Below are 12,857 nucleotides of genomic sequence, written 5' to 3'. Positions count from 1 at the left end.
GGGTATGAGGTAATTATGGGGGTGGAGGGAGAACTGACACCACAGTGTAGTGAGGAGGAGTAGAAGAACAGACTGATACACTCCCTGATCCCGTATCAATATCTCCTCAGTCATTGATCAGTTATTGATTTTCTCCAATATTCCTGGTGTTGGTTCATGTTCTTTTTCTTTTCTTTCTTCTCTCATGATTCCAAATGTAGATCCCTCTGTTCCAGAGTTAGGAACAAACAAATCATCAAATCAAATCTAAATGTGGTTGTTTTTCACACGAATGGTTAATGACACGAGGTCCGTTAATCCATCGATTTAGTAATCGATCGACTTAGTAATCCATCGTAATTGATGAGAAAAACCTGAAAACAGACGTGTACGTGTTTTTTTCAAAAGTACTTCTACCTGTGACTCTTGACCTTTGACCTGTGCCTCAGCTGACGACGGAGAACACGCTGGACGTACTGTGCGTGGCCGACATGTACCTGCTGCCAGGACTGAAGCGTCTGTGCGGGAAGACTCTGGCCGCCACCATCCGTGACCACAACGTCCTGTTCCTGTGGAAGACGGCCAGACTGTTCCGTCTGTCTCGGCTGGAGGACCAGTGCATCGAGTTCATGGCCAAAATCATCGACCTGGTAGGTGACGAGCGAGCGCCGACTCCTGAACAAAGACGTCTGTTCTCGTCACTACGTTCATGCTGTTGGTGTGTGTGTGTGTGTGACTGTGTGTGTGTGTGTGTTCACAGCTGGTGAAGCAGCCTGAGTTTGTAGAGATAATCGTAGAGGACGCTGCGTCGCTCGAGGATCGGCACGAGACGGACTCCGTCCCCCTGGTGGATGAGATCCGTTACCACATCGCTGGCAATGTGCAAACATACAGTGAAATTGAGGAGGCCAATCAGAAGCTTGAGATCCTGGAGGACCTGCTGACCAGTATTAACATTGACTGCTGAAAGGTCACGGGGTCATGAGGGTAAACGGTGTGACCTGAGCCGGACACAAATACAAGTTTTAAAGGTAAAAAAAGAAAAAGTGTTTTAAGGTTTTATTTTATTTATGTTTTGTACGTGATATAATATGAAAGGTGCTGTGATGAAGGGGCGTGGCTTCAATGACTGATTAAAAAAAATTTTAGTTTTGAACATGTTAATGCTTAAGTGTTCGATTTATAACGATGACGTTGAGCTTCTCTCACAGGATGAATGTTTGTGTTTGAATTCTGTGCAGAAGAAGGTCTTTAATTCAGAACAGGTCAAAAACAGCAGCTTCAGTTGTATTTACTAAGTTACTAGTACTAAGTTACTAGTACTAAGTTACTGGTAAGTTTTCTGTTTCAGACGAGGTCCACGTCCCTTATGTTTTCTTTAAAACAGAATACAGCAGTTTTAACGTTGTACAAAAGGAGATTTAAATGTTTGGAAAAATAAAAGATGTGGAAAATGAATAATTCTGTACAGTATGTGGACTGAGTTTACTTTTAGGAACTTGAGGAACAAAAATTATGTGGACTGAGTTTACTTTTAGGAACCTGAGGAACAAAAATCAAAAATCTCTCACCTTCGTCACAGCCGTAGACCCGCCCACTTCCTAGTTTTCAACCAATCATGCGCTTGTCTCAAACACACATCGTCATTGGTTCAGAACACTTGACTGTGGAGCCACAGGATGGGTTTAAGACTCCATACTGCCACCTTCTGACCGATATGGACCACATCAAAATAACAAGGCAACACCGACGGTTTAAACCAAAAATAGAGTTCACACTTTTATAGGATTTTTTAAAAATGGTATTTATCTTTTATGTTTATACAGTTTTAACTTACTGAAGTAAAGATGAGTTCAGAAAGGTTAGAAAATATAAAAACATGACAATCTTTCTACAATATCCAGGTTAATGAGTGTGTTATTCAATTAGAAAATGTAATAAAAATCCATCACCTGAAAACGTTGACACAGAAAATAACAGGTATAAATATTAGATGTATTTTTAAATATCCAGAAACTTAAAAAAAATATAAAAAAAATATAAATTTACATCCTCCTCTTCTTCACATATGTCGTAGTTTTCTCACTACACAGGTTTGATTTCTTTGGCTTCGACCGTTCTTTACTCTCACTCTTGGCTGCGTCGCTCTCTTCCTCCACACGTTCCTCCTGGTTCCTCGGCTGCTCCACACTCTGTGTTTCCTTCAGCTGCTGAAACTTCTTGAGGTCAGCGCAGAACAACACCTTCACAGAAAAGGCTACAATGGTGAGACTGAACAACGGAGCGAAGCTAGAAAAGGCTACAATGGTGAGACTGAACGACGGAGCAAACTGTTGTCAGTGGACGTTAGGCTGCAGTACTGACCGACTGTGTCCAACCAGCGTACGGACCCCAGAGGTTTCTGAAAAAATGACCTGTAATTGAAACAAATCTCTGTGTGAAGGACTGAAGGACGGTGTGAAGGTCACAGACGAGACAAACCACCGACCGATGTCTCTGTGGAGTTTGTCCGTGATGCTCTTCTGTCGGCCACTGGAGGCAAACTGGTAGTCACGCTTGGCAATCTGCCACACGTGCGTGTCGACAGGCACGGCCTCGGCTTTGTCCAGTGACATCAGACAGACGCAGTCTGCCACCTACGTGTGAGAGGCAGCATGTGTTAGGTCAACAGCACTGACTTCAATTGGTTCCTGTGTTGGTTTTAATCCTGTTTGGTCTGTACCTTGGTGCCAACACCAGGAAGAGTACGCAGAGCATCGTGGGCCTCCAGGTACGGGACGTTGCGCAATCCCTCCAGCCACTGGGTTCCGTAGGAGTCCAGAATTTTCTTGGCGCTCTGCTGCAGGAACTGAGCCCTGTATCCAAACCCGAGGTCCCTGAGCCGGGTCTCTACGCTGCCGTCTGCAGGTGACGGCAGGGCGGTTCAACGTGGGTTCAAACGGAATTCCACTGGGCGTTCGGGAGAAGAGAAACTTACCTGCCAGAGCGCTCAGTGAAGGGAAGTCATAGTAGGTGGTCCGGTCCAGCTGGTCCAGCGGGGCGCCCAGAGCCTGGCACAGCCGCTCCACCATGCCCGTGATTCGAGAGATGTGGTTGTTGGAGGTGCAGATGAAGGAGAACAGACATTCAGTGGGCTCCTGCCGCAGCAGCCTCACACCTGAGGAGGAGGAAACCATTTACTGCCTCTCACATTTGACAGATTCAATCTAAACAGGTTCATAACAACGGCTCCCTCCAGTGTTTACACATAGACATGAGAGTTGGGGGGGGGGGGGGGGAGGGGGGGAGGGGGAGAGAGGGGGAGGTTGTTAAAATGATTCAATATTCAATTGTTATAATATTTAAAACATTTTAAACTCAACAAAGCAACTCGTTCTCTACATACGGACAGCTATATGGATATCACCGCCTAGTGGACAACATGGGTACAACATGGCAAAATATGTGCCATACTGTACAATTGTAGATACTGTATATGGAGGTTAGAAATGTGCCTGGGAAAAGGCAGGCATCTGTATTCATGTGACAAGTTTCACTTCAGGAATGAACAGCAGGTCTAGAATTGTCGCTGCAGCTGTGCGACGTAAAAAGTGAAAAAAAAAAACGACTTAATATTCTTATTTCTGGCAGACTTGCTACAGTAACACGGACTGGTTCCAGCTACTTTTTGACTACAGTAACACGGACTGGTTCCAGCTATTTTTTTTTCAAAACCTTGGGTGAAGGAATGAAGGAAAAAAGAAAGAAAAGAAAATGTCATTAAAAACAACGAGTGCTTTGATAACCACGTGTCTGTGCTGTTGTTGTTGTTGTTGTTGTTGTGGAGTTCTGACGACAACATTAACAGGATCTCACTGCTCTGTGATGACCAGCGTACACTGACCTGTAAAGATATTAGCAATCTTCTTGAAGTGGGGGTCTGCTGCTCCCCACTCAGTGTACAGTGTCTCCAGCTTCACATTCAACTGGAAGTAGTCTCTCAGCTGTTCTTCTTCCTCTCCATCCTCCTCCTCCTTCACGAACTCTTTGAGTTTTTGTTCCGAAGAGTCGCCGGTTCTCTTCCTCGTGCCACATTTCCTTTCGTCATACACGTGGTACCACAGAGTGTCATCTGTTTGGGTCAGGGTCCACACTCGTCCCCTCATCACCCCGGTCCAGTGGCCTTCCGCCGTCTCTCTCCAGCTGTGGGTTTGGATTCGGGTTAAGTAGGGACCGGTGGTCAATGTAACTGCACTCACCTCGGTGCATTAGCTGAAACATTTGTGTTTTAACTCCAACAATCCTACCGGAAAGACTGTCCGCAGGCGAGCGTCAAGTCCAGACGCAGCTCGGACTTAGCACACGCCAGCGATCTCCACAAATGTGTTCCCGACGAAAGTACCGCATGTTTGGCCATCGATGTTGTAGAATAAGCTTCTTAGAATCTGCTAAAACATTTACTAAGTGACACGGACGGTGCAGCATACAGCAGATCACAACATCCCCTGTAGTCGCCCAGCTTGTGTATCTGCTCAGTGTTGACAAAAAGCTTTCGCGGAGTTTACGTCATAAAGATGGACAACCAAAACATTACCTGGGTTCACGCTCACACATTTGAGAAGAGCCATTTGGTAAAAAAATGCACATTTCAAGGACAGTTTATTTAAACTGTGATCCAATGTACAATAATTTAATTTTTTATTGACATACCACAGTGCCAGGCAATGGAATATATATATGTGTGTGTGTATACATTGGCGGGTGCTCTTAACAGTCAAACACATGCTGCTACGATTGGCGGGTGCTCTTAACAGTCAAATGTCTTAACAGTCAAACAGTCAAACATGCTGCTACATTGAATGCTAACATCTTGTATATCCGTCGTGGTAACCTTTTTGTTGAACAAAGTGTTGATACTAAATATGTGCTTTTGATCAATATTATGAACCGATGTCAAACTGATGCAACGTTACGATTTCCGGAAGCCCATCCCTCCCGATGTTATGCCGTAGCTGAACAGTTTCTCGGTCGCAGTAGGCAGGGTTTACACACGAAAACATCCACCCATTGGCTTACGCCTGTAACGGTAGCTGTTTCTAATTGGTTCATATTTTTGTACTTTTTATTGAGGGTGTACAGGAAGTTGCGCGACAGTCTTGACTCCCTTTCTGGACAACGAGTGTGCGAGTTGTGTGGTTCGGCCGAGCCGGTAATTTAACGGTAAAAAATGGCGGACACGTTGACACTTTTTACTTCGATAGGTCTCAGCGAGCAGAAGGCAAAAGAGACGCTGAAGAATGAGGCGCTGAGTTCCGTCCTGAAGGACGCGGTGTTACAGGTGAGACGCCGTGTGTGGTGAGGGGCGACTGTAACTTTGATGTCGTTAACTTGTTTATTTCCTTTCTCTTCATCTTAGTTCTTTACCGTTTCACCCTATATCTGTTCTCTGGTAGTAAACTTATTAACACAATATCTGTTCTCTGGTAGTAAACTTATTTTCCAAACACCCGCATGTTACCAGGAAGACTCGGGGTTTTAAATGTAATAGTTGACTTTGTAGTTTTTAATATCCGTTAATGCCCCAAGAGGTAAACAAAGACGGTAGATTTAACGAGGCTGTGCTTTTTTAAGAATCACATTTTAAAGTTATTAAAGTATTTGTTTTTTAATTGTGTCGGTGTAAACGTTGTTCCCATCAAATGTAGGATTAACTGGTAAATGTACTCGGTACAAACCTCCCATTCTAAAGATTAAAGAAGGTTTAAAGAGTTCGAATGTGATGAATAAATGACAGTTGATGAAATGTTGTAGTTCACTCATTATTCCACAGACAGTTTCATCTGCTGCCAGTGACCACAAACATCAGGAAATGACAGGTCACATGATTTAAAAGAAAACCGATAACATTTATCTCATTGTTTATTATCTCATTGTACACACACACACACACACACATACACACACACACAATCTGTGATATGACACATGAAGTTAGGGAGTAACTCTTTCTTAAGACAAAAAAATCCAAACTATTCCTTTAAAGTGTTGCTCATCTTACTTCCACAGGCCCAGAGAGTCCACGGAGCGTCCGGCGTGGACAAAGCCGTGGGCACGCTGCTGTACAGCATGGCGTCTCGTCTTAAGGACACAAAACGTGTCGTGTTTCTGGCGGAGTGCATCGCACGGCGTAAACTCAGCACAGAGCTGCAGCTGGCAGGTGACGTGACAAATGTTGATCGTACGATGTTTAATTAGACTAACGATCTTTGTGGAGTAATGACATCGACCAGAAGTAATTATTAATGTTCCATCATCTTTGTGCAGCTGCCCTGGAGTTCTTCAAAAGTCACCCTGAAGATCCAGTCGACCAGAAGGCCTTTGAAGAAGCCTGTGGAGTGGGCGTGGTCACAACCCCGGAGCAGATTGAAGATGCAGTAAGTGAACAAGCCCCCACTGGTCAGAAGTATGTCCTTGAACGAGCTCTGCAACTTATGGTGACGCTGGAATGTGGTGCAGGTGGAGCTGGTGATACAGAAGCACAAGGAGAACCTGCTGAAGGAACGGTACCACTTCAACATGGGACTTCTCATGGGTACGTGGTTCTCCGGTCCTGTCCGCACCGGAGTATGTGGTCAGTCATGTGGTACAGTGGGTGAACCCGATCCCACTTTTGTAACACAGTGGACAGCTGCTTTGTACAGTCAGAAACACATGGCTGCCTCAGGAGAACTGCATACTTTTACACACACGTCTGACACTGAAGGACTGACTCAGAGTCAGCCTAAAGCTGCAGTTTTGGTGCTGTGTTTATTTTAGTACTGGGGACAAGATGCAGTTTTTCAAGAAGAACCAGCAGCTTTACTACATTAACCTGTACAAGACTGTGTGTAGTTTTTTAAAAGAACTCTTCACTGACGCTGTGTTTCAAACAGTCGAGACTTTTTGTTAGTCAGACGAGACAAACATATAATATACAATAGTTTTATCTCTGAGTCTGAGGTTTAACTGGAGGTCATTAAATTCCAAGAGGGTTTTGTGTCTGTCACAGGTGAAGCCCGCGCTGCCCTCAAATGGGCTGATGGGAAAGTCATCAAGAACGAGGTGGACATGCAGGTGATTTATTGACCTTCTCATTGCTGTTGTTGTTGTTGCTGCTGCTGTTGTTGCTGTTGTTGTTGTGTCCTCCATTAACTCAAATGGACTCTGGTCCAAAGGTGCTGCATCTCCTGGGACCAAAGACAGAGGCAGACCTGGAGAAGAAAGCTAAGGTAAAAAGTGTTTACTTACTGGTACTGCAGTAGTACTCTCTCACTGCTGCTGTAGTTGTCACTCTGACAGACAGCTGTAGATTTTCATTTTCACCACAAACACCACAGTGACGCACCAACCCCCCAAGTGAAACGGAGCTCTGTGTTCATCATGTGACCTTGTGTGTCAGGTTAATCTATGTTGATGCAGTTTGAACTGTGTTTACAGAGAATGTTTACAACAACAACAACAGGAAGGAGGAAATGTTCAGTGAATGTCAGTGAAAGTGAAAGTGTGTTTAATCATTGACTAATGTTGGAGTTCCAGCTGTAAGAATGAAAATGAAATTATTATTATTATTTCAAACTAACCTGAGCCTCAGTCTGTTAGAACAAAGTCAGTGGTTATCAAAGGTGGGGCGTGGCCCCCCGAGGGCTTGGCCCTATCACAGCAGGGGCGTAGCCAGAGTATTCATTTCACTTTCATTATTACAGTTTTGGAGCCGCTCTTTTTTCAAATACTTTCCAGTTCAGGTGTGAAATAGTCCTGTGGCTCTCAATGTATAGATTCTGTGTGTGTGTGTGTGTGTGTGTGTGGGGGTGGAGGGTAACGGTGATCCTATCAGCAAAAAGGGGGTACTGCAGAAAGGTTTGAGTACCACTGATCACGTGGCCTCTGATGTCCAATTATGAGTCACGGTTGAATTTCATTGGTTGATTCTGTTTCAGGCTCCAAAAGTAAAAGTTGCAGAAAGTAACGTGACGACGAAGACGACGAAGAAGGAGGTGGTGGAGGTGAACGGTGAGGAGGAGGAGAAGGAGGAGGAGGAGAACATTGGATGGTTGATGTGTTTTTAACCCTAACGTGTCTGTGTGGTCATGTGTCTGGTTTGTTCAGGTGACGCCGTCTCAGTGGAGGGAATGTCTCTGATGGAGCAGCTGAGAGGAGAAGCACTCAAGTTCCACAAACCAGGTGAGAACCTGAGAACCTCGGCTGATCAGTGGAACCGCAGAGATGGATGATGGATGATCGTTGATTAATGATTGATGATCGATGACACTGATCTGTTGATCTGTTTCCAGGAGAGAACTATAAAACTGAGGGCTACGTGGTGACACCAAACACCATGTCCCTGCTGAAGAAGCACCTGGAGTTCACAGGTGGACAGGTAGGACCTTCACATGTAGGCCTCCACTACTGTCCATTAATATACATTAAAAATGTCACTGTGTTGTTGTACCACTTTTACTGTTGTGGCTAAAGAACACAGGTACAAATGTGTACCACGAGCAGCCCATGTGGGCTGCACTGGGTTTTAATCACCAGTTAAATTGACTTTTATTGTCATGACGCCACGAGCTACATTTGACTGACCTCTACCTCGACTTCTACTTTTATTATATATATTTTTTTGTCTTTTTAGATCCGTACCAGATTCCCCCCTGAGCCAAACGGTATCCTCCACATCGGACACGCCAAAGCCATTAACTTCAATTTTGGTTACGCAAAGGTACCGTCTGGTTGGACCTGTGTCGTCACATGATTGTTGTCTTTTATTGTTTGATCTAAACTTTTTGTCCTTCTGTAGGCAAACAAAGGGATTTGTTATCTGAGATACGACGACACCAATCCTGAGAAAGAGGAGGAGAAATACTTCACTGCCATCAAAGACATGGTGGAGTGGCTCGGTGAGGGCGTGGCTCTTTATGTTTGATACGATTTTTTTTTTGGTTCACAATATGATTTTATCAGGATTAAAAGTTCTTCCCACGTTTAATACTGGGTCACAACCAAGGTTTTAGGCGCATACTGCCACCTACTGTTCTAGAGTGTGTAGTGTCATGGTATGACTAGTGAAGTGTGAGATCACTCAGCCTACTCCTTACACCTTGATGCAGGATTTATTTTATTTCAACCGATGAGAATTGTCATGCATTTTTATCGATTTTTTTTTTTGTTTGTTTTTTTTAACCCATTCACGATGCATCGTTACGTCCCTTTAAGCAACACATCCAGGTACAGATAACGTGATGAGTGGGTTTTCTTCTTTAAAGGCTACACACCGTATGAAGTGACTCACGCCTCAGACAACTTCCAGCAGCTCTACGATCTGGCTGTGGATCAACTTCGCAGGTGAGTTCTGGACCCCCCGTGTCTGTGTCTGTGTCTGTGTCTGTTGATTTCCTTCAGTGGTTCATCGTGTGGTTTCTGTCTCTCTCAGGGGTCATGCCTACATCTGCCACCAGAAGGGGGAGGAGCTGAAGGGCCACAATACCCCGCCCTCACCTTGGAGAGACAGGCCTATCGAAGAGTCTGTGGTTCTGTTTGAGAGGATGAAGAAAGGCTTGTTCTCAGAGGGAGAGGCCACGCTCAGGATGAAGATGGTGATGGAGGACGGGAAGATGGACCCGGTGGCCTACAGGATCAAGTACACGCCACATCATCGGACAGGAGACCAATGGTAGGGAGGTCTGGCTGCTGCTGCTGTGATGGGTGTAAGGTGGGGTGTCACAGAGGGCAAAGGTCACAGTCCTGAGGACCTGACGGGGGGAGTGTGACTGTAGGAGATACTGTAAACATCTTCTTCTAAATACACCCCCCCCCCTCGTCTGTTCACTGTCCTCCACTCTTCTCTCTGCAGGTGTATCTACCCCACGTACGACTACACCCACTGTCTGTGTGACTCCATCGAGAACATCTCCCACTCCCTGTGCACCAAAGAATTTCAGGCCAGGTACTGACCAAAAATAAAACCTCCAGAAAACTCCAGAGAACATCTGCCGTAACAGACGGAAGGCTCTGGATTTGAGCTGCTGCTGGTTGTGACACCATCGATGACACGTGTCGTCTGACTCTGTTTCTCTCGTCATGTGACAGACGCTCCTCATATTACTGGCTGTGCAACGCTCTGGATCTTTACTGCCCCGTGCAGTGGGAGTACGGCCGCCTGAACCTCACCTACACTGTGGTGTCCAAGAGGAAGATCATCAAACTGGTGGAGACCGGTGTGGTCAGGTGAGGTCAAGAGGTCATACATAAAAAAGTGCGTCCATCTGTGTTAGAGTGACCAGAGTGAACTAACTGTGAAGTCATGTTCCGTCAGAGACTGGGACGATCCTCGACTCTTCACTCTGACTGCTCTGAGGAGACGAGGGTTCCCCCCGGAGGCCATCAACAACTTCTGTGCACGGGTGAGCAGAATGATTAATAAAAAACAAACAAACAGTTAAATACAGACAGACAGGTGGCGCTGTTGTTCAATGGCGTGCCACTTCTTTGCTCAGGTGGGAGTCACGGTGTCCCAGACGACCACAGAGCCCCACCTGCTGGAGTCATGTGTGAGAGAAGTGTTGAACGAATCAGCGCCCAGAGTCATGGCGGTGCTGGAGCCTCTGAAGGTCACCATCGTCAACCTCCCTGAAGGGACACAGGTCTGAACGTCCACTGAGACGCCACAGTCTAAATGACCAGAGGACGGCCTTGATTTCTGGACCGTGTTTGTTCTTTCTCTTCAGTCGGAGCTCAAGGTTCCGGACTTCCCGGCCGACGAGACCAGGGGCAGCCACACCGTTCCGTTTTCTCGCACAATCTTCATCGAACAGAGCGACTTCAGAGAGGTCAGGGAGAAGTGAGTGAATGTTTATAAAAGGTCAGAGGTCAGTGTGATGATGGCCTCTCTGTGGTTTGTAGGTGATGGAGAAGGGCTACAAGCGTCTGACCCCAGAACAGCCAGTGGGCCTGAGGCATGCTGGGTATGTCATCTCTGTGGAGAAGGTCATTAAGGTGAGACCAGGAGTGAACGTTCCTTTGTCACTTTTATTTCCTGTCTTTATTCATTTGAAATTTTCACTTTTTAAAAACTGTATATTTGAGTTTTACAATAATTTCGATTCCACCATTTTTGGGACAGGATGCTCAGGGTAAAGTGGTGGAACTGGAGGTGACCTGCTCCACTTCTGAGGCTGCGGAGAAACCAAAGGCGTTCATCCACTGGGTCAGTCAGCCTCTGGAGTGTGAAGTTCGTCTCTATGAACGGCTGTAAGTTACAAAAGGCTGCATTATATTTTTAATAACTTTTTTTAGAACCTAATCATTTTTTAGAAATGTCAATTGCAAACGATTATAATAATTCAACTAACTAAAAAAAAGGAAAGGAGAAATCTGTCAATGTTTCAAGACAACAGGTCAAAGGTCATTCAGACCGAATAAAGTCTAATAGTAACGGCTGATTGGTCCTTGGTACTGCTGCCATACGTTATTGTAAAACAAAATATTGATATTTAATTACAACCCTAATAATGATAATAATAATTCTAACCTTGACCTACAACCCTAATAATGATAATAACAATTCAAACCTTGACCTGGACCAGGTTCTGTCCATCATTCCCTCCTCACCTCATCTTTTTTTTTTTGGCCGTTTTTCTCCAGGTTCCTGCACAAACACCCTGAGGACACGTCAGAAGTTCCCAACGGTTTCCTGACTGACATCAACCCTGTGAGTGACTTTGATTGACAGCTAGTGTTGGATGATAATGGTGTTGGATGCATTGGTTGCGTTTGACATTTGTTTATGAATTTCCTGTAGGATTCCCTGCATGTGATCAGCAGTGCCTTAGTGGATACTTCAGTGAAAGGTGCAAAGTCCCTGGACAAATTCCAGTTTGAAAGACTGGGCTACTTCTCTGTGGACCCTGACAGCACAGCAGACAAGGTACAGCTGCTGGTCACACTGATGTTTTCAACGGTCGGACGCACGGAGGACGACCGTATCAGCACTGACTACGTCTGTGTTTCCTTTTCAGATGGTCTTCAACAGGACAGTCACTCTGAAGGAAGATCCTGGGAAGATCTGATTGGCTGAGAGAGACACGATCTGTTACCAACGCCCAGAAGAATGAAATCATTATCACGGATCATACCTGAGGCTGACGACGCCACACGTTCACACGTTCAGTGAAGACAACGATCGATGGACTTGATGCCAAAGAAAACAGGAGAGTGTGAAGAGCTGCCGCTCTGCGACACAAAACACTGTTGAAATCATTTTGGTCTTTTCTGAAGATTTCAGTGTTACGGATGAGTTAGACGACTCACAGCAAGCGATCGACTGCATGTTTTTGGAAAACAACTCAGGTCCTCACATTTACTTTTCACTGTAACAAATATGCAACTTTGATCACTGTTTAATAAAGACCAACCTTGTGTTTGTACCATGTTTAATTGTGCTGTAGCTGACGATGCTCACAGTGACGCTCTGACGGACTCTTGGTTTGTGACAGGTAGTGGATCTTTGCCAAATTAGTTCTTTCTCTGAGACATGTCCTTTTTAACAAGAAAAAAAATAAATGTTTTAAATTAAAATGTTTCTGTTTTAATCTGACAAAGAATCATTTGATGCATGTGGGAGGTTTGGACTCGACTAGGAGTGTGGAGGAGGAACAAAAAAGAAGAAGAAGTCTGCTTCAAACACTTCTCCTTGAATTTGAATTCAGTTTCCAGCCCTGGACCATTATGTTAAAACAGAAACTGCAAACAAACACTTCTTTGAATTAACCAAAAAAAATATCAATACACTGCAGATGTTCAAGTTCTGGTTCAATATACTGCCACCCACAGGTAATAAGAACAATCAAAGAAATTATGTTTAT

At 44.9% G+C, this 12,857-nt stretch overlaps 3 protein-coding genes across 10 annotated transcripts in view; 2 read left to right on the top strand and 1 right to left on the bottom strand.

Annotated features, from left to right (window-relative positions):
* Positions 1–1,493, top strand: part of abtb1 (ankyrin repeat and BTB (POZ) domain containing 1) — a 5,571-nt gene extending 4,078 nt beyond the window's left edge. For all 5 annotated transcript variants that reach the window (XM_025059505.1, XM_025059504.1, XM_008319433.3 and 2 more), the window contains 2 exons: positions 429–629; positions 740–1,493. In XM_025059505.1, the coding sequence (XP_024915273.1) occupies positions 429–629; positions 740–946 (408 nt within the window). In that variant the 3' untranslated portion in view covers positions 947–1,493. The remainder of the gene's footprint in view (positions 1–428; positions 630–739) is intronic.
* A 30-nt stretch (positions 1,494–1,523) lies between these two features.
* ogg1 (8-oxoguanine DNA glycosylase) lies at positions 1,524–4,722 on the bottom strand. Of its 4 annotated transcripts, none has more exons than XM_025059507.1 (7): positions 4,266–4,722; positions 3,935–4,161; positions 2,957–3,022; positions 2,702–2,880; positions 2,468–2,615; positions 2,344–2,393; positions 1,524–2,222 (listed from the first exon to the last, which is right to left on the bottom strand). In XM_025059507.1, exons 1-7 carry the CDS (start codon positions 4,373–4,375, stop codon positions 2,025–2,027), a joined length of 978 nt encoding a protein of 325 aa, XP_024915275.1. In that variant the 5' UTR covers positions 4,376–4,722; the 3' UTR covers positions 1,524–2,024. The 4 variants fall into 4 exon arrangements, with proteins under 4 accessions (XP_024915275.1, XP_016891704.1, XP_016891706.1 ...); XM_017036215.2 differs by having other exon boundaries at positions 1,529–2,222; positions 2,957–3,136; positions 3,863–4,161; positions 4,266–4,715; XM_017036217.2 differs by having other exon boundaries at positions 2,137–2,270; positions 2,305–2,393; positions 2,957–3,136; positions 3,863–4,161; positions 4,266–4,716.
* A 362-nt stretch (positions 4,723–5,084) lies between these two features.
* qars1 (glutaminyl-tRNA synthetase 1) lies at positions 5,085–12,568 on the top strand. Its single transcript, XM_008319432.3, has 23 exons — positions 5,085–5,296; positions 6,025–6,175; positions 6,283–6,392; positions 6,475–6,550; positions 7,007–7,071; positions 7,173–7,226; positions 7,935–8,007; positions 8,104–8,178; positions 8,289–8,374; positions 8,630–8,716; positions 8,795–8,894; positions 9,261–9,339; positions 9,428–9,667; positions 9,848–9,940; positions 10,084–10,221; positions 10,310–10,397; positions 10,491–10,637; positions 10,722–10,823; positions 10,897–10,989; positions 11,117–11,244; positions 11,638–11,704; positions 11,795–11,920; positions 12,012–12,568. The coding sequence occupies exons 1-23, from the start codon at positions 5,186–5,188 to the stop codon at positions 12,060–12,062; spliced, it is 2,340 nt and encodes a 779-aa protein (XP_008317654.1). The 5' UTR covers positions 5,085–5,185; the 3' UTR covers positions 12,063–12,568.
* Positions 12,569–12,857: the final 289 nt, after the last annotated feature.

The sequence above is a fragment of the Cynoglossus semilaevis genome, chromosome 10 (assembly GCF_000523025.1).
Source record: "Cynoglossus semilaevis isolate Cse_v1.0 chromosome 10, Cse_v1.0, whole genome shotgun sequence".
Classification (NCBI taxonomy): domain Eukaryota; kingdom Metazoa; phylum Chordata; class Actinopteri; order Pleuronectiformes; family Cynoglossidae; genus Cynoglossus; species Cynoglossus semilaevis.
The sequence above is the reverse complement of the archived record's forward strand: the minus strand, read 5'-3'. Positions and strand labels throughout refer to the sequence as shown.

What these genes read in the sequence shown, in the direction of transcription:
- ogg1 (XM_017036215.2), bottom strand. Translation starts at nt 4,375, where the DNA reads ATGGCCAAACATGCGGTACTTTCGTCGGGAACACATTTGTGGAGATCG. An exon ending in GATTGCTAATATCTTTACAG is followed by an intron (nt 3,137 to 3,862) that starts GTCAGTGTACGC and finishes CCTCCTCCTCAG; the next exon opens with GTGTGAGGCTGCTGCGGCAG. An exon ending in TTCACTGAGCGCTCTGGCAG is followed by an intron (nt 2,881 to 2,956) that starts GTAAGTTTCTCT and finishes CGTCACCTGCAG; the next exon opens with ACGGCAGCGTAGAGACCCGG.
- qars1 (XM_008319432.3), top strand. Translation starts at nt 5,186, where the DNA reads ATGGCGGACACGTTGACACTTTTTACTTCGATAGGTCTCAGCGAGCAG. An exon ending in ACCTGGAGAAGAAAGCTAAG is followed by an intron (nt 7,227 to 7,934) that starts GTAAAAAGTGTT and finishes ATTCTGTTTCAG; the next exon opens with GCTCCAAAAGTAAAAGTTGC. An exon ending in AACAGAGCGACTTCAGAGAG is followed by an intron (nt 10,824 to 10,896) that starts GTCAGGGAGAAG and finishes TGTGGTTTGTAG; the next exon opens with GTGATGGAGAAGGGCTACAA.